This window comes from Scardinius erythrophthalmus (assembly GCF_964197995.2).
Source record: "Scardinius erythrophthalmus genome assembly, chromosome: 3".
Classification (NCBI taxonomy): Eukaryota; Metazoa; Chordata; class Actinopteri; order Cypriniformes; family Leuciscidae; genus Scardinius; species Scardinius erythrophthalmus.
In genome coordinates this window covers 56,866,670-56,893,575 of record NC_138223.1, presented here as the reverse complement: position 1 = coordinate 56,893,575, position 26,906 = coordinate 56,866,670, and the positions used below count along the sequence as shown (strand labels likewise).

The 26,906-nt window shown below is 41.3% G+C and overlaps 1 protein-coding gene across 1 annotated transcript; it reads right to left on the bottom strand.

Moving 5' to 3' along the window:
- Positions 1 to 1,053: 1,053 nt before the first annotated feature.
- Positions 1,054 to 25,735, bottom strand: LOC308687976 (adhesion G protein-coupled receptor E3-like; the record flags this gene model as incomplete). Its single annotated transcript, XM_081360793.1, has 15 exons — positions 1,054 to 1,131; positions 8,593 to 8,743; positions 9,703 to 9,794; positions 9,877 to 9,943; positions 10,027 to 10,259; positions 10,337 to 10,543; positions 10,619 to 10,729; positions 16,307 to 16,357; positions 16,467 to 16,648; positions 16,774 to 16,893; positions 18,131 to 18,311; positions 18,459 to 18,530; positions 20,035 to 20,066; positions 21,628 to 21,908; positions 25,470 to 25,735. 15 exons carry the CDS (start codon positions 25,733 to 25,735, stop codon positions 1,054 to 1,056), a joined length of 2,124 nt encoding a protein of 707 aa, XP_081216919.1.
- Positions 25,736 to 26,906: the final 1,171 nt, after the last annotated feature.

Here is a 26,906-nt window from a genome sequence, read left to right as displayed (position 1 = left end):
TGGAAATACATAAGGAAGTTTTAAACTAAAATCATCACACCATAATAGCAAATAGTATAATGATCGATAATGTCAAAATACACTCACGGATCGGGGGAATGTGCACATTGTCACGCGGTGCTCTAGTATGTACTAAAGCTGTGACAGTTTCCCGTTTCAGTCGGGCTGGTAAAAAAGATAGAGAGAGAGAGAGTGAGATACAAAGAAGATACGATATTTTTTCCTACGCACAATACAGTATAAGCATGTGTTCTCACACACACCGCATACGGATCAGTTTTAGGAAGCAGAACACTTACGATGCACAATGCCATCCACGCGCTCTGACAAAGGATCCTTTACAGTGCTAGATCTCAGATTCGGAGCTCCTCCTAATATATATAAAAAACGTTTATGCATCACACGCACATACAAGCATACAAGCATACAAACAATATTAACATTTAAACATAAAACGTAATTATTACGTACCACTCGCTTGGTTCAGGAAATTAATCTCCTCAACGATATCGAAAAGATTCATATCAGTCACCCCACCTGAAGCGTAGAAAACCTGTTTTAAGTAACGCAATAGAACTGTGACTCTCGTAAGTTTCTTAACAATATTTACTAATTAATAAAACACACTTACTGTTAAGACCGGCGTCCATCTTCTTGTGAACAACACTCACGTTTCCAATAACGAAATGCAACGTTGAAAATTGTAGTTTGAGGACGAGACAGGGACGCTGATGCGAGCTGTTTGTTGTATGAAATAAACCCTATTTTTATACAGGTACCTACGCATGGTCAAACTAAGTGTTAAAAGTGGGCTGTTCCACACAACGCCATTTACGCACCTACCATCACAGAAAATATTGCAATACACATCGCGCGTCCTGTCCAGACACCTTCGCCCCATCAGACTGGAAGGAGTCAGATACCAATCAACAATTGGCTAGACAGTATGGCTCTGTAAATCAGAGACACATCTGTTTGATCTGTTTGATCTGTTTTTGTCTTTTAAAATATCCCCCACCGGACATCACCACGTGTGGATATGTGACAACGCAGTCACATGTCAATCAGGAAGCAAACCCCAGCCAGCTCGGCGCTGTAAATCAGAGACCCTGTTTTTGACACACGGATTCCCTGTCAATCATGAGTGACAAGGGGTCATAAATCAATCAAATATTAACCCAAAAGTGACACATGGTATATGTTAATACTACTAATATGGACTCAAATCCCCCCTCAGCTCTTCCAAAACATTTGCAATCCTGTGTGGCTGAAGAGCTGCTGCAGAGATGGGGCATTTGTGGGAAGTGAATGAATTCTGTCGTTGTTTTAACCCAATTTTTGGGTCAAATATGGACAAACTCAAACGTTGGATTAAAAATGCAATTCAACCCAACCCCGTCAACCCAACGGCTGGGTTTGTCCATATATGACCCAAAATTGGGTTAAAACAACCCAGCATTTTTCAGAGGGCAGTTATTTTGTTCTGAAATGCTCTGATTGCATTCAGCATGTTGTTTGGAGGCTCATCTCTTCCTTGAAGCTGCAAGTTGAGAGTGTTTTCAGGTTTTCAGTCAGAAAGGCCAGCTCTGTGATCCAGCACCGGTCCCCGATTGTCGAGTTCACACGCATAGGTTTAGTTACCTATGATCACGCGCGTGAACTCTACAATCGATTACTATGGACTTTGACCGAAAACAGGAAGAAAATACAGGTATAAGCGCTGGCTGAAATAACATCATTTTTATCCATATCTTTCACATCTACTGCAGTCAGATTCACCATGTTCACTCTGAAGGAATCACTCACATTGGCTGTGCACTTGTAATGACACATCAAGGATGTTAAGAGGCTAAAAGCAGGTTTAGTACTTGCCCCATTGAAGTCAACAGGGTGCAAATTTTAAAAAGAGGATAACATGGTGTAGACAACACCGATTTTTGTCGTTGTTCTCTGTATTGACAGCACTCCAAATTTACAAAAAAATGAGCTCAATGTTAAAATTGACCGGAGTTCTCCTTTAACTTTAGATTTTGTTTGGCTGCTGTACCTGAGCTATAACAGTCAGATGAACAAATACAAAAGGTGATCTAATGGTGTTGGTAGTGTTTTAACATAATCATTATTTCACAATCATTCATGAACTCATATAGAGCCCAATTTCTGAGTTAGGTTTACTTTATTAATTATAGCAGCACTGTCCTTGTACAGCATAATATTTTTAGCCTTTTCAATGAATTTTTTTTAATTGATTTGATTATTTGGATTTCATTGAAAAGGCTAAAAATATTATGTCTAGGATGAGACGCCATCAAATATCCCGCAGATGTGGTGTTTGTGGTGAAGGATAAGCCACATCCAGTGTACAGAAGAGACGGATCGGACATTATTTATTCTGCAAAAATTGCACTTAAAGAGATGCATATTAAGATGGGCTCCTATTTTAAGAGTTTGCTTACAAACTCTTTTCTTCCCTGTCTGTATTTTTCTCATCCCGTTCTTCTCTACTTTCTCAGGCACTTTGTGGTTGCACAGTTAACGTTCCAACACTGGATAATCGCACGGTTAACTTAACAACTCAAGACATTGTCCGTCCCAGGATGAAACGGCTTGTCACCGGGGAGGGTCTTCCTCTTCTGAAATAGGACTTGATTGTCGAGTATGAGGTCAAGTTTCCCGAAAGATTAAGCCAGAGTGCCAAGAGGACACTATCGCAAATGTTTTGCCGGCTTCTTGAGCCGTGTATACTGCAATGCTGGAGACATTGCCATTGGGAATTTTTGGTTTCATAGTATTTAAAGGATGAATATGAGGGGCTGCTGAAGATGTCGAACTGTTATTCTGTAATGTACTGCCAATGAGAGACTATCTGAACCAAAAACATTGCTGGACTAGACTGGTTTATGTGTTTGTCATGTACATTTTTAGCTTCCTAAATTTTTAGTTTCCCCCATTTTAGTTTCCTTTGGGTCAAGTCCAGCAGAAAGTGTCTAGCTGCGAACTCTTGGCCAGTGTTTTGTTGTCAACTACACACATCTAACACATCTAAGTTTACTTATGGACAGTAGAGCATGTTGTAATGTTGCGGGGCTACAATAATATAGTTTCTTATCAGCAGCCTGATCCTTTGGACACCTCAGGGAAGTCTTTCTGTGAAAGCAACCTGCACTTTTTCTGCTAATACGGACTAATACGGTTCTGCTGATGCCACTAAAAGTCATTTCCAATATAGTGGTGGCTCAAAGTGATGCTTGGATCCTCTCTCTTCTAAGTATGTGAAACAACACTTGATGCAGAAGTTATATGGTGAGAAACCCAAAAGCTCAAAGTCAGATAGAGGACAAATTTGTAACAAATACTAGATTTATTTAAAATTAATGATTCAAACTACTGATATTGTGGTTCATTTCTTATGCAAAATCATATGAAACCTTTTTCTATTTTATTACAAGCAATTTATGTTATTGTTTTTAATTGTGAAACTAAATGTGTTTATTCACAAATAACTTCTGTGGGATCTTTTTGAATTGTGAGATTATGAGTTATGAATATGGTTTGAGTTTTGAATAGATTGTTTAAAAGAAAATAAGATTTGAAATGTTACAGATATCACACTGCTTTAATAAAACACTTTAAACTGAAAAATAATTGCTTTATCTTATTATTTTTGTTAGCGTATTAAAAGTGTAACCTAGTATACAAGCCTCTAAAAATCATGGTAGTTCCTCTACCAAAGAAATGTTGCACTTAAAGAAATGTATAGATTCACATAAGTGTGTTGACCGCTGTAAATATATAGCATGTTAACAAGTGAAATTTGTAGCTGAGACGGTCTTGTCACTTTCATAAGAATGGCACTTCCTTTGCTGAATATGGATGCTTGTGTCATCAGTGTTTCTTGATGGTGTTAATTTGAGTCCACAGCAAAGACTTCTGAAGAACTTCCTGTACTGCTGCCTGACCTGGACAAGAATGAGAAGAGAAATAGTTTTAAACTCTGGTAAAAAAAAAAAAAAAAACACAGAATATGTCCAGGTTATTTTTCAATAATTTAATTTTATAAGATGAGAAATGAAAAATTAACTTAACCTTTAGAACCTGAAGCTAAAATAGGTGTGAGAAAAATATATCGATTAAAACGACTAGCTTCCGGCAGACGGCCGTACGCAAGTCGACTTGCACCAAAAGAGTAACCAGTGACGCATGTATGACGTAGATGTAGGAGTGGCGTAAGCTTTGACGCCTCTCGCGGTTCAAACAAACAGGGCTGGGCAACAAACTCAAGCTCCTCTCACATTTTCTCTCAAAATTTTTCTTTTTAAACTAATTTGTGACTGGTGTTTTTTTGCTCTATCTCCGTGTTCGCCATTACGTTGTGCACTGGCGCGGATAAATGCACAGGCTGCAGCCTAGGGGCCCCACGTGTGCAGGGGGCCTCGGATTGGCCAGACATTTATTTTTATTTTTAATTTTTTTATATTTACTTAAGCGCGAACCAGGCACGGCACAGCGCCAGGATTCCAGTTTGGATGGGCCAGACCAATTGTGAACGTTAAATTAAAAACGTTATCCAATCACTGTTTAACTTAATAAAAATTACTGACTAATATACTGTTAAATTATCTGTTAGTATACAAAATATAGATTTTAATAGCTTGATGCTCTTTAAATATTTTGTTGCATTGTAAAAAAGTTTCGGTGCATAGGACGGACCTATCCGCGATCGCTCTCCATGGTTCTGACCAAAGAAGAGCGCTTTGGAATCTCCATTACGCATCATACGCATCATACCTGGGCTGCGTTTCCTGATAATGTTGTCTCTTAGCGCGCTACGAAGACTCTTAAGGTATAACTTAACTAAAGGTATACTACCACTAAAGGTATACCATTGCTAGGCGTCTTCAGGGCTATCATCCACTCGCGAGGTAGAGGCGCTGAGAGGCAGAGGCGCTGGCGTCCTCCTAGCAACGGCGCTGGTCGCGCTAACTGCACTAGCCGCGCTAGCATCCTGGGGTGGCAGAGAGGAAGATGTGCTAGGTGATGTGGATCTCAGCTCTCTTCATCTCCTGGGTGCAGCGATGACTCCGAGACTGTACGTGCGCGTTTGAGGTACCTAAACAACGACTGTTGCAACAGGGCTGAGGGCTGGGTTGGAAAATATGTGATGTCATTATGTTTTTTAATTTAATCAACGCTGATTATGAAAGTGAGCATGCAGCATGAGAAAGATATGATACATCATGAGATGCGCAATATGTCTGGAGACATGGGTAAAACATTTTGACCACTTCATTAAGTTTTGTTTTGTAGTTTTTTAAAAGATTTTCGTTTTGTATACATTGTATCTTAATTTTGATCAATGTTTTATCAACCAATTGCCTGTATTTAATAAATAAGAAGCAAATATATAGCAGACAATGTAATAAGGCGCCAAAACTCAGCTTGTGCATCACAGATTTGAGAAATATAGGCTATCTATTATAGAAAGCTTGAAATGTCTACTTTAAAACTAAAATATTCAAAACTAAAATAAATAGGCTACTCTCTGAATATATAATCCATATGAAATGTGCATTTCTCTCTGGCGTTCATGGCGAGACCGCATCGTCAACTTCATCTTTGCAGCGACACAGAAAATACCAGTTTATTAATAAATAATTAAATGTCTCCTTGCTACTTTAGACACATTCATAATCATTACTTTTACCAGTTCTTTGTGGTAAGCTTTATGCGTGCGGTCGTGCGCTTGAGTGCGGCTATATTACGTAAACGCTCATTATCCTGTATATAGCCTAACTAATTAAATTAATATAAAGGGGCGATTTGTCCACGAATGGCTTAAATGAACAACTACTAGTCAACTAGAAAAAAATTTAGTCGGAGGCAGCCCTTATTCCACATATTTTCGAACCTGCAGGCCGTTCTGGGTTGAGCGAGCGGAGCGGAATATTCAGAAATGCGCTCTCCGCTCACGAGCTCTGATCGGAACAAACCGGGGCCTCACACAAACAGCAGCCTAGGGGCCCCTGACCACCTTAATCCACCCCTGGTTGTGTGTCAGGTCAAGGGTCACTCTTTCACTGAAATGGCCATTCACTGCCATTATAAAGCTTGGAAGAGCCAGGACATTTTTTAATATATCTCTGATTGTATTCGTCTGAAAGAAGTATGTCATATACACCTAGGATGACTTGAGGGTGAGTGAATCATGCACTGTAAAATCCAACATTGGTTCTTACTAAAACTTTTTTAGTTAACTTTACTCAATGTCTTAACTTAATTGTAAAAATCTAGTGATCTGTACTATTCACATACTATGTTTTATTTACTCAGAAAACCCAAGTTAAGATTAATTGTTTGGTTTGAGTGTGGTTTTTGAGGCAAGGAAATTCTTAATGGACCTTTCACTCATTTCCTCCACTTCTGCAGTTATTTGTCTTTGTTTGCATTCACTCATTTCCCAAAGTAATCTTGAATGTTGAATTGTCAATACAACTGAAAAAATTTGTGAGAACATAACATAAGTTGACTTCATAAATTGATTTTGATTTTCCTAAAATATTTATATTTATGGTGATTAGTGATCCCTTTGGTTGGGCACTTGGAACTATATTTTCTTTATTATGATTCTCTTTCTGTTGATGCAGTGATGCAACAATAAATCAGTTGTTTAGTGTCAAAGAAAGAGAAGGACACAGCAAAATCCCCAGTGTTAAATTAACACCGAAAAGTGTGAATTATATAAACTCTGAGCAGAGTGTTAAACGAACACTGAAGCAGTGTTAAAGTTAATGAGATAATTAAGTGATTAATTGAGTTATGATTAAGCATTATTGAAGACACCTGATGTTAACAAGCAGAATCACTGAAGGAGAAAATCACAATTTGTAAGTTACCATTGTGGTGATGGGTGTTTGCTTTAGTTGGGCTCTTGACCCTTATATGTTTACTTTAGATTTTGTTTGTCTGCTGTTATTGATTTATAACAGTCAGATGAACAAAGAGACAATGCGATCTGATGGTGTTGGTTATGTTTAGACATAATCATGTTGTGATCTGAAAAATCAAACTTATTGAGAAATGTGGTTTAACTTGATACTTACAGCAGCTCTGTGATTCTTCAACCTATGATTTTTGGTGTTTTTAATATAATCCAAAATATTTAATAAACATTGTTCTGATCCAAAGACTTTTAAATAAATTTATTTAGAAACACAGACATCAATAATCAGCCTGTGAATCTCAACAATGGTAACAATAACTTTTCCTCTGGCTGCCACCAATCACAACTCATTAATGGCTCCCATCATGCATTGCAGTATGAATAAATTATGAACTGAATTATCTTAGTAATTTCCTTTTCCTAATTGTATATTCTGCTCGTCACCATTGTTGAGATGCATATACTGAATCTTGACATCTGTGTGTGCCTAAAAGAAAGTTTTTTTTTTTTTTTCAAACAGTAATCCTTTGTACTATATCTAAAATTCTAGATATGTAGAATCTCGGTTATGCTGTAATCAACAACATAAATCTAAGTCAGAAATAAGGGTCTCAATGAGTTCAGTAAAGCTAATCAAGTTCAAATGATGATTGCCATAACATAATCATCAGATCACTTTTTTTTTCTTTGTTCATCTGGCTGTTATAATTCACTAACAGCAGCCAAGCAAAATCTAAAGTAAACATGTAAGGGTCAAGAGCCCAACTAAAGCAAACACCCATCACCATAGTGGTAACTTACAATGTGTGATTTTCTCCTTCAGTGATTCTGCTTGTTAACATCAGGTGTCTTCAATAATGGTCAATCATAACTCAATTAATCACTTAATTAGCTCATTAAATTTAACACTGCTTCAGTGTTCATTTAACACTGCTCAGAGTTTATATAATTCACACTTTACAGTGTTAATTTAACACTGGGGATTTTGCTGTGTAATACTATACACACACTCATATATATATATTTGTGTGTGAGAGAGAAAATATGAATGGTGTATAATGTAACTTGTGTCAATTAGTGATCTTTTATACTTTTGTTGCTACTATTTATGCCTCACCTTCTGAAACAGTTAATTGTGTTTATATAATCCCTCTATATTTGTGAAAATCTTGTAATTGATCATGCTTGACTCACACAGACTTCATCATTCAGCATGCAAAACACAACCATGGTGACAAATACATTTCATTTAAAGTAAATTATCAAGTACTCTCTACAGTTATTTTTTAGTTACTGGAACTCTTGTGTAAGTGAACTATACTAACTAAGCATTTGTCAGTACCACATACTATTCCTATTTCACTTTACTTGCTTTTTTTAGAGCAATCGGTTTCCTGATATTTTCCTAGTAATGTGAACTCTAATGAGAAGTTAACACAACTAATGATTTTGATTCAAGAGTGCTTGAGTATACTTGATTAACAAGTTTTCTATGTTATTATGTTGTGCCAACTAAACATTAATACACTACTTTACTTGGACATTTTAAGGCAATCGGTTTCCTCACTTTTTCTAAGTAAAGTCAACGTATTACATTTTACAGTGTGGGCTAATTTTAGACTGTAGGTAGACTGTCTGTACTGATGTCTGACCTGATCATTGAAGACACAATAGACCACGAACATGAAGGTTCCCTGCTGGGAGTTCAAGATCAGGAAGAGGATCTCCAGCTCCTTCCAGAAACCCAGAATCCAGGAGCAACCAAGAACCACAAACTGAGCCAGTGTTTTAAATGTCATATTCCTGCAGAGAAAGATGGGGAGTTAATATATATTTATTGATTATATTGTTGTGGAAAATCTGCAATTGTCCTGTTATAAGTATGACTTTTGTCTGTAGAACACTTCTGTATTGTAATCAACCACACTTGAAACTTGTTTATTAAGAAAGTGGTTTATGAAGAAAAACTCTGCAATTGTTAATGTAAAAAATGTTTTTAAGAAAGTGGTTTATAAAGAAAAACATACCACACTTAATGTTTTAAGCATTAATTAAAAAGCATAGAGAGGAACAAAACATGTATTAGAAAGAGCTTTGCTAAAGAAAGAAGATAAATGCAAGCATTACTGTCAGATGTGTTGCGGACGAAGCGCAGAATGCAACAAAGAAGAAAAGTCTGAAGAAGGAAGACTAAGAGGCGAAAGGCTTTATAAAGACAGGTCCGAAATGAGTTCGCAGAACTCACGACACCTCATTGGTGGATTGGATAAATTGTCTGTAAGAGACCAATAATTTATGAGGGAATTTCCAAAGATGACGACCTCAAGAAATCAGATGGTCTATAAAAGGCTGAAAGGAGAAGATGAAGGCAGACGCTGATTCGTAATGGCCTCTCCGGTGTTACAACGCTTGTAAACGACTTACTCTTGATGTTGTTTTGTCTTGTTTTTTATATTAGTACTTTATATGTAAACTAATTAACCTGTAGACAATAAAACTATATTTAATTGAAACTAAGAAACTCTTTTGCTACTCTTGCCTGCCAAAAGTCTTTGATTTCTAAAAAGGTGAGCTGAACAGACCACGAAGAAGTCTTCTGACCTGTGGATTGTGAGTATGAACATTCAGATGCTTATGATTTAGGACACATTTGACATTACCTAACCTGAGAATAATCAAAATAAGGTTAAAGGTGTCTAGAAATATGCAGCATATAACAATATACACATTTCATGGAGTGTTCAAATCATATTGTTTGTTACTTGGTTCGTTTCATATGTGAAACTTCAGCGTTCAGATTTTTCAAGGTGGAGGTCAGACTGATGATGATGTAGATGAAGAGAATCATGTTTAACTGCACAGTAAGAGAAACAACAGTCATTAATCTTTAATCACTTTTCCTTTTAATCCAAAGTCATGATGAGAAATGTGCTTACTGCTAGTATGACGCAAACAGGTCCCTGAAAACTCCAGATAAAGCCTTTATCCATTTTAATCCAGCACCTGTTTAGAGGAAGAAAAATAATTAAATGAACAAACATGAAGGATGAAGGTGTTGATCTCTGAGACGTTCAAACTAAACTCACTTTTCACTTCCGTAGCCTTTAGGATTCACCCCAGCAGACACAGCCACCACAACCAGAGCAACCGTATATCCAATCACACACAGGAATCCACTCCTAAGCACGCCCCTCCTTTTGGAGCTGATCTGTGATAGGTTCTTCACACAGATGAAGAGCAGCACAGCTTCAATGAACATCCACACAAAGCCGGAGAGAAAGAGGAAGTGCAGCACACCTGATATCACGGCACACAACACCTGGAGATCATGAGAGACGGTTATGATGATTCTCAGTGAGACTGTGCTGAGCTGTAGAGCTCCTTCATCATTCTCACCTGATGACGGCGTATGAGGCTCAGGAACTGTTGTGTGAGCAGGAACAGAAGGTGAGCCAACAGAAGACTCACACAGAGGTTGATTCGAGCCACATTATTCACTCCAGGACTCCACTGACAAAGGGCAAAGGTCAACAGGGCCAAACTGAAGAACACCAGCCCCACAATCACACACACCAAATTCAAGATGTCCAGCTTTGAGTCGCTCTGAGGAAACATGTCAGAGTACATGAGTGCCAAATCTGTGCTGTTCTTCAATGCTCACTATAAATGTTCTCGTACCTCTGATGGGCGGCTGGTTTGCATGATGAGAGCGAATGTGGACAGATGAACACAGGAACACACGGTGTAGCTTCTGTTGGTCTCTAAAACAGAACAACCATCTACAATCCACTCGCTCAGGCCCGGAGTGGGTAATCGGGAGAATCGGGAGTATTCCCGGTGGGCCGCTTCACTTTTGGGCCGGTCGAGGAATTTTTTTTATTATTATTTTTACATTTCAATGTCACATTAGTTACATTAGGATACACACGTTCCGCATTCTGCCACCACAGCGCGCAACTCAGCATGGGTTGTACCATGTGAGGGAGTTCTCCCCTCCCCTCCTATAGAAATGGTTGGGTCCATAGCCCGTCTTTTCAAAACGTTTTCTCAGGGAGGCTACCGCGGCTCCGCCGGCGCCTACTGATAGCTGGGCCGGCCGTAACGGTACGCGTCAGGGAAGATGGATGGGAGGAAGAGGCCAGGAGGTAAGCTATGGAAGCTTTGTTTCCGCCACAGAATAAAACATTTTAAAAGATAATTGCGACTTTTTATCTCGAGTTTACATCTCGCAATTCTGACTTTTTTTCTCAGAATTGCGAGATATAAAGTCAGAATTGCCTGAAATAAAGTCGCAATTGCGTGTTAAAAAGTCAGAATTGTGAGATATTAAGTCAGAATTGTTCATTCCCGGTTGGCACACATTTTGCTGCCCTTACAAAAGTGCCAAGACAGCAAAAGAGAAAGACATCAGGAATGCCTCCAAAGAAGTACGAGGAGATCGAAGAGATAAAGAAATCGCTTGATTTTCTGTCTGAGGAGATCTCGACTGTCTCTAAGCAGCAGAAAACGATCATTGATTTGATGAGCGAAATTAAAGAACTGAAAAAACAAAATGAGGAGAAGGACAAGCGGATCGCCAGCCTGGAATGCCGCGTGGCCGACATGGAGCAGTATTCCCGCATGAACGACATTGTTGTCAGCGGATTGGAGACCAGGCCCCGTTCTTACGCCAGGGCGGTGACAACGACAGGCAGTGGGGAGCTCATCGATCCAGACATGGACTCCGTGGAGCAACAGGTGACTGCTTTTTTTCACAGCAAAGGCTTATCAATATCCAAAACCGATATTGAGGCTTGTCATCCTTTACCCCGGAAAAACAAGAACGACAAACCTGCAATAATAATCCGCTTTACGAACAGAAAAAACAAAAATGCTTTGCTCAGGCAAGGGAAAAAGCTTAGAGGGACTGATGTTTATGTGAACGAGCACCTGACGAAAAAAAATGCAGATATAGCCAGAAGGGCGCGCTTCCTAAGGAAGCAGAGGAAAATCCAGTCAACCTGGACAACTAATTGTAAGGTGTTCATTAAACTGAACGGGTCACCTGAGGAAGCAAAAGTACTGTCTGTTAGATTCATTGAGGAGCTGGACAAGTACCAGTGAATCATGAACATGTAACTTAGAAAGGGGAGTAATTTGTAACAATGTGTGTGACTGATTTGAATTATAATGACTATGGACTCCATTGAAGGGCTGGACTGTTTACACTTAACTACAGCTGGAAATGAGAGTGACAATGATGAGAGTGAAGGGTGGAACTTAAAAACATTCAAATTCACTGATCATAATCTACATGATTTTGAACAAGATCTTGACCCTGAAAACAATTTTCTTAACAACATAAACAACAACTGTTGTTATTACTCTGATGATCAATTCAACATGAACATAAAATCTGATTATGGACTGTCAATTATTCATTTTAATAGCAGAAGCTTATATGCAAATTTTCACAACATCAAAGAATACTTGAGTCATTTAAACAACCCATTCCAGGTGATAGCCATATCTGAGACCTGGCTTACTTCTGAGAAGGGTGTGGATTATGAGTTGAATGGTTATGAATTGAATTATGTTAATAGAGAGAATAAAAAAGGAGGTGGAGTGGCATTGTATGTAGATAGAAGATTAAAATATAAAATTGTGAAAAATATGTCAATTAACATTGATGATGTGATGGAGATAATAACGGTCGAAATTAATTTGGAAAAAAAGAAAAATGTAATTGTAAGCTGTGTATACAGAGCCCCTGGTTCAAATATCGAAATGTTTATGAACAGTATGGAAAGTCTATTTATTAAGAATGATCAAAAAGCGGTGTTCATTTGTGGGGATTTTAATATAGATCTCTTAAATCCCAACAAGCATAAACTGACAGATGAATTTATCGATTTAATGTTTAGCATGAGTCTTTTACCACTTATAACTAAACCAAGCAGAATATCACAACACTGTGCAACTCTAATAGACAACATATTCACAAACCTAATGGACAATAGTCTAAAGAGTGGGTTGTTACTAAATGACATAAGTGATCATTTGCCAGTTTTTGTGATGTGTGTTTATGATCATGTGAAGTATAAGGAAGTTAATGAGATTAGTTACAGGAGAATTAGAACTGTTGAATCAATAAATACACTTAGAAGCGAATTACTTGCATATAATTGGAAAAAATTGTATGATGAGACTGATACCAATAATGCATACGTAACATTTCTGTCCACTTTTAAATCATTATATGATGAACACTGTCCTTTAAAACAATTTACCATAAAGCACAAATTTAAAGAGAGACCATGGATGACAAAAGGATTAAAAAATGCTTGCAAAAAAAAGAACACCTTATATAAAGAATTTATAAAACACAGAACAAAAGTAGCTGACAATAAATACAAAAGATATAAAAATAAATTAACCACTATCATGAGGATAAGTAAGAAAGATTATTATAATAAAATATTAAATGATAATAAAAATGATATCAAGGGTATATGGAAAGTGCTAAATAATATTATAAGGAATGGACCAATGAATAAAAAATACCCTCTGAATTTTATAGATAATGAGAGGACTTTAAGCAACATGAAAGATGTAGTCAATGGGTTTAATAATTTCTTTGTAAGTGTGGGAGCAAAGCTGGCCGATGTAATTAAAAATCCACAGACTGAAGGTGATGTGGAGGCAGTGGATTATTTAGACAGTAACCCTAACTCTATGTTTTTGAAACCAGCTGAGGAAATTGAGATTATTGAAATTGTTAACAATTGTAAGAATAAAAAATCAACAGACATGAATGATATTGATATGGTTTTAATTAAGGATGTTATTGGTGCAATTGTTAAACCGTTAACTCATATTTATAATTTGTCTTTCAAAACAGGTGTATTCCCAAGCAAAATGAAAATTGCTAAAATCATTCCTCTATATAAATCTGGAGAGAGAAATCAGTTCACGAATTATAGGCCATTGTCTTTACTCTCTCAGTTCTCTAAAATATTAGAAAAATTGTATGTAATTAGATTGGATAATTTTATTGAGAAGCATGAATTATTGGTTGATAGTCAGTATGGATTTAGGTCAAACAGATCTACATCAATGGCATTAATGGAGTTAATTGAAGACATTACCAGTGCTATAGATAACAAACAATATGCAGTGGGAGTATTTATTGATTTAAAAAAAGCTTTCAATACAATTGATCATCGTTTGTTAATCAATAAACTGGAAAAGTATGGCATCAGAGGAGTTGCATTAGATTGGATGAAAAGTTACATAACTAACAGACTACAATTTGTTCAAATGGGGGATTACAGATCGGAGTGCTTGGGTATCACCTGTGGAGTACCACAGGGGTCAATATTGGGTCCAAAATTATTTATTATGTACATAAATGACATATGTAGGGTGACTAACCTCTTAAAATTTGTGATTTTTGCTGATGATACTAATATATTCTGTTCAGGGGAAAATCTAAATCAGCTTTTGGAGGTGGTCACATCAGAAATTAATAAGTTAAAAATATGGTTTGACTTAAATAAATTATCATTAAATCTAGATAAAACCAAATTTATGCTGTTTGGTAATCGTAAAACCGACACACAAGTAAAAGTTATGATTAATAATGTTGAAATAGAAAGAGTGTATGAAAATAAATTTTTGGGTGTGATTCTTGATCATAAAATTTGTTGGAAACCACATATCAAATATGTTAGAACAAAAGTAGCGCAGAGTATTGGAGTAATGGGGAAAGCAAGGCATGTATTGAGTAAAAAAGCACTTTTTATTTTGTATTGTTCACTTGTGTTGCCTTATTTAAATTATTGTGTTGAAGTATGGGGCAACACCTACAAAACCACCTTACAAACATTAAGCAGAATACAAAAAAGAGCAATTAGGATAGTAAATAAGGTAGGATATCATGAGCATACTAATTTGCTATATTTAAAATTGCACACTCTAAAGTTTAATGATCTTGTTAAATTTAAGACCGCTCAATTAATTTATAAAGCAATAAATAAACAGTTGCCTGGAAACATACAACAGTTATTTACAGATAGGGTTGGGGGTTATAACTTGAGAGGGGATTTAAATTTGAGTCAACATAGGACTCGGACAAAACTCAAAAGTATGTGTATTTCGATTTGTGGGGTGATTTTGTGGAATGGTCTGAGCAGTTCGATCAAACAAAGTGTTAATATGTTGCGATTTAAAAAAAGGTACAAAAGTTTTATTTTTGATAAATACAGAAGTGGAGAGGGTGAATGATAATTCATTATGGTTGTAAATACTGCTTGAAATGGTATTTGTTTATGTTTTTTTATATATATATTAAGATAAAGCATTATTTAAATTTATGTTTAATTGTTTTATTATTTAAAATGTTATGTTTGATTTTTCTTGTTTAAATGTGAATTGGTATGTGTAGTTACTGGGGGTAGGTCTTGATAAGCCTAGGGCTTCTACCTATCCCTTTTCGAACAGGTTGATTATCATGCTAAAACTTGTTTATTTATTTGTATGGATATTGCATACGTATTGCTGTCTTTTTAAATTTTATTATTATTATTATTTTATTAATTGTTCGAAATAAAGATTTCATTCATTCATTCAATTGCCTGAAATAAAGTTGCAATTGCGTGTTATAAAGAATTGTGAGATATAGAGTCAGAATTGCGTGATATAAAGTCGCAATTGCTTCTTATAAAGTCAGAATTGCAAGATATAAAATCAGAACTGCCTGAAATAAAGTCGCAATTGCTTATAAAGTCAGAACTGCAAGATATAGAGTCAGAATTGTGTGATATAAAGTCATAAAACGTGTTATAAAGTCACAATTGCGAAATATAAAGTCAGAATTGTGTGATATAAAGTCGCAATTGCTTATAAAGTCAGAACTGCCAGATATAGAGTCAGAATTGTGTGATATAAAATCATAAAACGTGTTATAAAGTCAGAATTGCAAATTATAAAGTCAGAATTGTGTGAAATAAAGTCGCAATTGCTTATAAAGTCAGAACTGCAAGATATAAAGTCAGAATTGTGTGATATAAAGTAGCAATTGCGTGTTATAAAGTCAGAATTGCGAAATATAAAGTCAGAATTGCGAAATATAACGTCAGAATTGTGTGAAAAAGTTGCAATTGCTTCTTATGCTTCTTATAAAGTCTAAGTGAATTATTATTTAACCTTTACATTATTTATTAACCCATGGTATTAATACTAACTACACAATAGTACGAGCTGAACTGTTGCTTCATTTATCCAATTTTAAAAAAAGTGCTAATTTGGAATTCCACCATGGAAAAAGTGGGCCGGTCTTGGGCCTGAAACTCCCGGGCTGAAAAGTGGCCCCACTCCGGCCCTGCACTCGCTGATATTCCAGTACACACAGGACAGAGGACTGCCGGGCTCAAACTCCTGCAAAAAGAAGAAAGAACATGCAGAAAATAGTATAACACTGAATATTAGATGTTTTCAGATGTTCATCAGTTCTCAGGTTGGACAAAAACACATTTCAGTCTCTCACTCTGATGTGTTTGATGGTGATGTTGACTGGTTTGGTGAGTTTAGTGTTGGTGGTATTGAGAAGAGTAATTGAGATCACAGTGGACATCATGGTTTTAATCGTGTCAGTTTGTGTGTTGAAGAAGTCTGGCTTCAGTAAATTCTCCATTGTGTTATAACTCATGAAAGCCACAGCAGCTGATCCTGTGTGACAGAAACAGAAGAAACTTGTATTCAACACATTAAAACCTTTAGTTAAATGTGGTTTAGTGATATATCTTCTAAAAATGTTTTATTTAAAATGTTGTATTAAAACACATCTCACATACTTGTTTCATTGTTGTTCTTGGCGATCCCAATGAGATCGATGTCCACAGAACAATTCGTTGTGTTAAGTCGAGGGATTTTATCTAAGGTGACACTGGGTCCAACCATGAAGACTTCAACCTCTGATTTAGAAAATAAGCAGTTATGTTTTGTTTTTTTGTTTTTATTAAAGTTGATTCAATCTACACAAATGTGCAAAAAACAAAACAATAAAAAGACTAAAATAAAATAACTATTTCATCTAATTACTAGTTTGAACTAATCAGTTAACTTTGTACACAGCAAAATCCCCAGAGTTAACTTAAGTGAAGCTGGTAATGCTGTTTGTGGAGTTGTTTAATCCTCTTCTGCTGAGATCTTGAGAGATGTAATGTCTTCTTTTATCTTTAGTTGATTCATCTTAGGGTAGAGGAGACCGGGGAGTGTTGCAACAGGGGATGGTTGCAACATGTAATTGTTCTCCAATCAGAAACAAGCTAGAGTGATGACACTCATACTGCAGATGCACAGTTAGACCCTTCCCCCAACAAGAAGACAGTAGACATATTCAACACAGTTAGACCCCCCCACCACCCCATCCCATGTTTAATAAAAGTTTGTTGCATTGCAAATTGTTCAATTCTTCCTGTCTGGCACTGAAATATGGAGAGATTGAATAGCATCTGTAACACCTGCACACTGAATATATGTAGGCCTATGTTCTACACATAAACAAACAAAACTCAATAACTGTTATTTGATAAATATCACTAAATAAATAAATAATAGGTTACAATAATATTATTATAGAAATAAATAATACTATAATATTAAAGTAGGCCTAAAACAGTTAATATTTTCAGAATTCTACATGCTCATTGAGACAAAAAGCTAAAGTTAATTAGTGAAATTTAAGGTATTTTTAATATGTTGCAACCGTCCCCTGGGTTGGGGTCAGTTGCAACATCTGGCTTCTTCCATTCAAATATATACTGTGAACGATATGTCATATATAATCATCTTTAAATGGAATAGAGTTTAATATATACAAATTTGGTTGATCTAGTCCCAATAGTCTCTGGGTAATTGATAGAAATGCAAAAGTGTTGCAACTGTCCCCGGTCTCCCCTACGTTTACACGACAACGATACGCTTAAAACTCACAAGTGTTTCCTTTGAGTTTTCAAAACTTTGCATTTTCAGGCACCCAAACTGACTCTTTGTTGTTGTGGAAACGAACGGCCAAACGTATAAAAAGTTTTACGTTTTTAGTTGAAAGCGGTGTCTTGTAAAAGACTGTGGCTGAAGCGTGTTTTCTATATAAACTATATCATATATAAGCTCAGTTTCATCATCAATAATAACAGTTTCTCCACTCACCAACAGCAGCAAGAGTAAAACTGACTCTGTCATGTGTGACTGTCGGCTTCACCAATGTAGAGATGAGTTTCTCGTTGGCTTTTAACACACGGTTTCCGTTGAAGGCTAGTACTGATGATGAAGACTCTGAAATCTCTCCTGAAGCGTTGAGGACCATATTCAAAACATCGGTCACTGGAGTCTAATTTATTGATCAGAAAAAGAAAAATACTGTAAATGTAAATATTAAGAAAGCCAATTAATCAGACTTGCAATGTCAATAATGTAACTGACAATTGCATTTGATTTGATTATTTTATATATAAAAAATAAAATTCTCTTGACTTACAGTCAAAGTAAGCTCTTGATCTGTAATGTTCTCGATCTGCTCTAGAAGATTTTGAGGCTTTTCAGTCTGACTCTGAAATCAAAATTGAGAAGACAGAATTTGACGATGTGTGAGTGATGACTTTAACCGGGTATGCTGAGTGCCTCTGAAATGAGACACAGACAGTGTTATTGAACAAATTTCTTTAACAAATGATTCAATGACATATATTTTTTAAACATTTGTCGCCACCTACTGGTGGAAATGAAAATTCTTTTCTAAAGGTGCTTTTCTGTATTTTGCTCGCTACAGTGGACAGTGTTTGTATCCAAACCAGTGCCGGCCGAGCCTTTTGGGGGCCCTAAGCAGAATTTGATTTGAGGGCCCCCTCCCACCACGCGTAGTTAAAACAGTTTTAACTTTTTCTTTACTCTTTTACTAACTCTTTGAAACTTCTGAAAACAAACTGTAAACATATTCCAGCATTGCAATCTTGATATTGCAGCCTGTTCATTATAGCCGTAATAAATTTATAATAATAAAATAGTCAACCTAACATATAAAACTTACACTGCTCTGTTTAAATAGTCAGTAGTACAATTCATACCGTTCACAGTAAGCACCGCTCCACTGTATTCACGTCGATATTGGAACGCGAGTGAAGTACAAAGAAGCCTATAATAAAGAATAGTTTACCATCCAAATACATCGCGAATCGCTTACTTTCACTTTCGCTTTAAATTATTTAGTTTTGGCTTGTTTATAGATATTTTTTATTCTTGTTCTGTTCTGAATATCATTAAATTTAAAAGATAAATCATTGATTAAAATATCAATCATTGATCAAATCAAATTTTTGTATCATGGCTTAACATTACCGTGACTGTACGCACGAAGTTGTAGCAGTTGTAGGCAGGTATATTGATCATGAAATCAGAATTTTACTCGTCTTGAATTATTCATTCATTCATTCATTCATTCATTCATTCATTTATGTCACTTGTTTAAGTTAATTAATATGTAAAAAAAAACAGGGGGTGGCCAGGGGGCCGGCCCTGATCCAAACTAACAAACTTTTGTCACAGAAGTACTGGAATAAAAGTTTAAGTTTGTAAAAGAAGTAATGAGAATGTATGGTTGAAATGGACAGCTTTCTCTGCGCATTAAATCCCCCATATTGAATGCAGAACAATGATGATGACAGAGAGTACAGGCTTCAAAGCTATTGTGGACCCGCTTACCAAAAACCCTGGTCTGCCAAATAAATGAATGACGGACAGTTACGTATTTCCAGCATTTTATTATGTAAGCTTTATGTTACTCCTCAAATAACAAGGGAATTTGTAGTAATTTCTAGTATTAAATAATTAGCGAAATAATTAGTCCACAAACTCATTCTTTCAATTGGCTTTTGTATGCAGAGTATTCACAGCTTATATGTACTGAATGCCCCCATAAACCATCAGCAATTATTAGAAAAGCACATTCATATTTCAGATTACACACATATCTAAAATGCACATGTTATTGCACTGCTTCAGTTTGAACTGTTATTGATAGGAGTCTCTACAACTTCAATTTCAGAAACTCAACTTACGTTGCGTCCTTCCAGCGGCTTTATATTTATACCTGCAATGACAGAAATCAGCATGAAGACAATAATATAATAAACTGCAAAACTTTGAAAAATAACTATTTTACTAAGCAGAAATTTCAGCAAGATTGTGGATTCAGCAAGATTTCAGTGGTGTACCTCCTTCTGCGTACCCCCTCTCTTCCACTTAGACTTCAGTCATACCTTTTCCATTAAGGGACAATATTTGCCCCCTAAATTTATTTCCCAGTGCTTTTTTTACCTTTATGCATAACTTTATGAAATAAAAAATGTTTTCAATGAAAAATGATCAATAGAGCAATATGCAATGATGGAAAAATGAAGTGATACTTTAAAATATATTACACTTGTCACGGTTTTGGTCTGGTTTTGTTCTTGTCATGTTTGCTTCCTTGTCTGTCATGTGATCCCTTGTAGTCATGTGATCCTGCCATGTGTCTTGTCATGAGTTTATTGTCTGATTGTTTGATCATTGTTCACAGGTGTCCCTTGTCTAGTCATTAGTCTTGTGTGTATTTAGCCCTCATGTTTGCCGTGTGTCGGGGTCTTGTATTGCTGATGTTACCACGTAGTAAGTTCTTGTTCCTGAGTTTGTTTTCGCCATGCCTCGCCATGTTTTTGTTTCTATGTCTGTTTCTGATTTTCATTAAACTGCATTTGGGTTCTACTTAAACTTGCTTCCAGTGGACCTCTTATTACATAATACAAGACCCAAACTATGAACCCAGCAGTTGACCTCCTTCGTCTTCGTCAGGACAACCGGACCGTAGAGGATGTCAAGGACTTTTGCGAACTCTGTCACAAGGTAGATTTTAATGATGTAGCACTCAAGGACATTTTTAGACATGGTTTAGACGAACCTTTGCGCTGTGGACTGCCTGGGGAAAAAATTCATTTCTCCTTGAACAATACATGGATTATGCTCTATTATTGAGCGGTTCCTCATTTACTGTGGGTTTTGAGGAGAAGCCCCACAAATCCACAGTATCCGCCTTGCCTGAGTCTCTCCACGCCTTGCCTGAGTCTCTCCACGCCTTGCCTGAGTCTCTCCACGCCTTGCCTGAGTCTCTCCACGCCTTGCCTGAGTCTCTACATGCCATGTCTTCGAACAAAATGGCTGCCGCTACATCTGAGCCTTCTATGACAGCCACACTCACCATTTTTGCCACAGCCATTTGGTGTGTGTGGTCGGCTTATACTGTACCTGATCTCGCAACGTCTGCCCAGCCAGCGCCTGATCTCGCCACGTCTGCCCAGCCAGCGCCTGATCTCGCCACGTCTGCCCAGCCAGCGCCTGATCTCGCCACGTCTGCCCAGCCAGCGCCTGATCTCGCCACGTCTGCCCAGCCAGCGCCTGATCTCGCCACGTCTGCCCAGCCAGCGCCTGATCTCGCCACGTCTGCCTAGCCAGCGCCTGATCTCGCCACGTCTGCCAAGCCAGCGCCTGATCTCGCCACGTCTGCCTAGCCAGCGCCTGATCTCGCCACGTCTGCCCAGCCAGCGCCTGATCTCGCCACGTCTGCCCAGCCAGCGCCTGATCTCGCCACGTCTGCCCAGTCTGAGTCAGTCCTATACCCCCTGGCTCTCCCCAAGAAAATTTTGGCGGCGACGCCATGGTCTCCCACACATCCAGATCCACCCTGGCCACCGGAGCTGTCTGGTCCACCCTGGCCACCGGAGCTGTCTGGTCCACCCTGGCCACCGGAGAGGTCTGGTCCACCCTGGCCACCGGAGAGGTCTGGTCCACCCTGGCCACCGGAGAGCTCTGGTCCACCCTGGCCACCGGAGAGCTCTGGTCCACCCTGGCCACCTGAACTGTCTGGTCCACCCTGGCCACCGGAGAGGTCTGGTCCACCCTGGCCACCGGAGAGCTCTGGTCCACCCTGGCCACCTGAACTGTCAGGTCCGCCCTGGCCGCCGGAGCTGTCTGGTCCGCCCAAGCTTCGTCACGGCCCTGGTCCGCCCAAGCTTCGTCACGGCCCAAGCTTCGTCACGGCCCTGGTCCGCCCAAGCTTCGTCACGGCCCAGGCCCGCCCACGTCTCGTCACGACCCAGGTCCGTCCACGTCATGCCACGTCCCTAGCCCTGTCCCCCTGCACGGGCCTGGCCCACCATCCCTCCCCCAAGACCGCCTCTGTTCCACCACCCACCTGGACTTTTATGTGTTGCTGGGCGTCGGGAGACGCCCTTAGAGGGGGGGGGATTCTGTCACGGTTTTGGTCTGGTTTTGTTCTTGTCATGTTTGCTTCCTTGTCTGTCATGTGATCCCTTGTAGTCATGTGATCCTGCCATGTGTCTTGTCATGAGTTTATTGTCTGATTGTTTGATCATTGTTCACAGGTGTCCCTTGTCTAGTCATTAGTCTTGTGTGTATTTAGCCCTCATGTTTGCCGTGTGTCGGGGTCTTGTATTGCTGATGTTACCACGTAGTGTCACGGGAAGTCAAAAGGTGAGGCGAGGATTCAAGTGCAGAAGGAAATTTAATGAATAAACCACAAAACAGACCAAAAACCAAAACTCCCTCGTGGGGAAAAAACAAGGCAGGCAAATACTCAAAACATAACACAGGGGAAAACAGAGACAACGATCCACACAGACTGCAAACAAGAGGGAACTAATAAAGGGAAACTAATCAGGGGGAACAGGTGGGAGAACTCAAACAATAATCAGATAACAAGTAGGGCGGGGCTAACAATGACACAAGCACATGGCACAACATAACAAACACCCAAGTGCAGAACAAGACAAGACAGACATGTGACATAACCCCCTCCATAAGGAGTGGCTTCCAGACACTCCACTAGAACGGGGGGGACAGACCAGGGCGGGACGGAGGGACAGGCCAGGGCGGGACGGGAGGGACAGAACAGGGCGGGACTGGAGGAACCAACCAGGGCGGGACGGGAGGAACAGACCAGGGCGGGACGGGAGGGACAGAACAGGGCGGGACGGAAGAGACAAACAGTCCATCAGGCGGCCAGGGTGGAGCAGATTGTCCATCGGGCGGCCAGGGCGGAGACTTTCCCTCGGGTGGCCAGGGCGGAGACTTTCCCTCGGGCGGCCAGGGCGGAGACTTTCCCTCGGGCGGCCAGGGCGGAGACTTTCCCTCGGGCGGCCAGGGCGGAGACTTTCCCTCGGACGGCCAGATCGGAGACTTTCCCTCGGGCGGCCAGGGCGGAGAAGACCCCTCGGGCGGCCACGGTGGTGAAGACCCCTCGGGCGGCCACGGCGGTGAAGACCCCTCGGGCGGCCAGGGCGGTGAAGACCCCTCGGGCGGCCAGGGCGGAGAAGACCCCTCGGGCGACCACGGCGCAGGAACTGGAACAAACCCCACCGGCTCAGGCACTGGGACTGGCACCACCGGCTCAGGCCCTGGAACTGGCACCACCGGCTCAGGCCCTGGAATTGGCATCACCGGCTCAGGCACTGGAACTAGTCCCACCGGCTCCGACTCAGACACCACCGGCCCAGGAACGGACATAGACACAAGAACAGGCACCAGAACAGGCACAGGAACAGACACCAGAACAGGCACAGGAACAGACACAGGCACTGGAACAGACACTGGAACAGACACTGGAACAGACACTGGAACAGACACTGGAACAGACACTGGCTCCGGCTCAGGAACAGACACTGGCTCCGGCTCAGGAACAGACACTGGCTCCGGCTCAGGAACAGACACTGGCTCCGGCTCAGGAACAGACACTGGCTCCGGCTCAGGAACAGACACTGGCTCCGGCTCAGGAACAGACACTGGCTCCGGCTCAGGAACAGACACGGGCTCCGGCTCAGGAACAGACACGGGCTCCGGCTCAGGAACAGACACGGGCTCCGGCTCAGGAACAGACACGGGCTCCGGCTCAGGAACAGACACGGGCTCCGGCTCAGGAACAGACACGGGCTCCGGCTCAGGAACAGACACGGGCTCCGGCTCAGGAACAGACACGGGCTCCGGCTCAGGAACAGACACGGGCTCCGGCTCAGGAACAGACACGGGCTCCGGCTCAGGGACAGACACTGGCTCCGGCTCAGGGACAGACACTGGCTCCGGCTCAGGGACAGACGCGGGCTCCGGCTCAGGGACAGACGCGGGCTCCGGCTCAGGGACAGACGCGGGCTCCGGCTCAGGGACAGACGCGGGCTCCGGCTCAGGGACAGACGCGGGCTCCGGCTCAGGGACAGACGCGGGCTCCGGCTCAGGGACAGACGCGGGCTCCGGCTCAGGGACAGACGCGGGCTCCGGCTCAGGGACAGACGCTGGCTCCGGCTCAGGAACAGGAACAGACATCACCGGCTCAGGAACAGACACCACCGGCTCAGGAACAGACACCACCGGCTCAGGAACAGACACCACCGGCTCAGGAACAGACACCACCGGCTCAAGTGTGTGTGTAGCCCACACACACCACATGGCTGTGGCCATAATGGCCAGTGTCGCGGTCACTGAGGGCTCAGGCTCAGGAACAGACACCACCGGCCCAGACACAGGCTCGACGGCGGCCATCTTGTCCGAAGACCCAGTCTTGGTAGTGACCTTCTTGTCCGAAGACACAGGCTCTACAGGCGTAACGTGAACAGGTTCAGTGGTGGCCATCTTGTCCGAAGACACAGGCTCAGCAGACGTGACGGGAACACTCTCGGCGGCGACCATCTTGTCCGAAGACACAGGCTCGACAGGCGTAACGTGAACAGGTTCAGTGGTGGCCATCTTGTCCGAAGACACAGGCTTGGCAGACGTGACGGGAACACTCTCGGCGGCGACCATCTTGTCCGAAGACACAGGCTCGACAGGCGTAACGTGAACAGGTTCAGCGGTGGCCATCTTGTCCGAAGACACAGGCTCGGCAGACTTGACATGAACAGTCTCTGGCTGGGCAGACGTGACGTGAACCGTCTCTGGCTCCTCCGCAACGGAATCCTCCGGGATATTGGGGAGGCCGGAGGTCTTCCTCCTCCTCCGCCGTCTTCGATGGTGAGGTGCAGGTTCAGGTCTGGACGGAGTTAATGGTGGATGGAGCTCTGGGCTGGGCAGCAGCGATGCGTTCTCTGGGCTGAGCAGCGGCGATGCATTCTCTGGGCTGGGCAGCGGCGATGCATTCTCTGGGCTGGGCAGCGGCGATGCATTCTCTGGGCTGGGCAGCGGCGATGCATTCTCTGGGCTGGGCAGCGGCGATGCATTCTCTGGGCTGGGCAGCGGCGATGCATTCTCTGGGCTGGGCAGCGGCGATGCATTCTCTGGGCTGGGCAGCGGCGATGCATTCTCTGGGCTGGGCAGCGGCGATGCATTCTCTGGGCTGGGCAGCGGCGATGCATTCTCTGGGCTGGGCAGCGGCGATGCATTCTCTGGGCTGGGCAGCGGCGATGCATTCTCTGGGCTGGGCAGCGGGGATGCAGGCGGGTCCGATGTATCCCACCGAGCACGATGGTGGAGATACTTAGCGAAACCCGGGAAGTCTAAAATTTCCAGCCCCTTCATCTCCCACTGAGGCAAGGGAACATCCAAACAAATATTAAACACGTCTTTGAGGACTATATCCCCAAGCCCGAGTCCCTCTGCAGCCGCGCTGAATTTCCGGGCGAAATCCTTCACCCTGGTCCCCTGCTGTCGGAGGGAAACCAACCCGCTAAGTTTCATGATTCGCTCCAGGTGAGGGCAGGAATCCTTTTGCTGAATCCTCATAGTTGGTGGATCGTTCTGTCACGGGAAGTCAAAAGGTGAGGCGAGGATTCAAGTGCAGAAGGAAATTTAATGAATAAACCACAAAACAGACCAAAAACCAAAACTCCCTCGTGGGGAAAAAACAAGGCAGGCAAATACTCAAAACATAACACAGGGGAAAACAGAGACAACGATCCACACAGACTGCAAACAAGAGGGAACTAATAAAGGGAAACTAATCAGGGGGAACAGGTGGGAGAACTCAAACAATAATCAGATAACAAGTAGGGCGGGGCTAACAATGACACAAGCACATGGCACAACATAACAAACACCCAAGTGCAGAACAAGACAAGACAGACATGTGACACGTAGTAAGTGCTTGTTCCTGAGTTTGTTTTCGCCATGCCTCGCCATGTTTTTGTTTCTATGTCTGTTTCTGATTTTCATTAAACTGCATTTGGGTTCTACTTAAACTTGCTTGCAGTGGACCTCTTATTACATAATACAAGACCCAAACTATGAACCCAGCAGTTGACCTCCTTCGTCTTCGTCAGGACAACCGGACCGTAGAGGATTATGTCAAGGACTTTTGCAAACTCTGTCACAAGGTAGATTTTAATGATGTAGCACTCAAGGACATTTTTAGACATGGTTTAGACGAACCTTTGCGCTGTGGACTGCCTGGGGAAAAAATTCATTTCTCCTTGAACAATACATGGATTATGCTCTATTATTGAGCGGTTCCTCATTTACTGTGGGTTTTGAGGAGAAGCCCCACAAATCCACAGTATCCGCCTTGCCTGAGTCTCTCCACGCCTTGCCTGAGTCTCTCCACGCCTTGCCTGAGTCTCTCCACGCCTTGCCTGAGTCTCTCCACGCCTTGCCTGCGTCTCTCCACGCCTTGCCTGAGTCTCTCCACGCCTTGCCTGAGTCTCTCCACGCCTTGCCTGAGTCTCTCCACGCCTTGCCTGAGTCTCTCCACGCCATGTCTTCGAACAAAATGGCTGCCGCTACATCTGAGCCTTCTATGACAGCCACACTCACCATTTTTGCCACAGCCATTTGGTGTGTGTGGTCGGCTTATACTGTACCTGATCTCGCCACGTCTGCCCAGCCAGCGCCTGATCTCGCCACGTCTGCCCAGCCAGCGCCTGATCTCGCCACGTCTGCCCAGTCTGAGCCAGTCCTA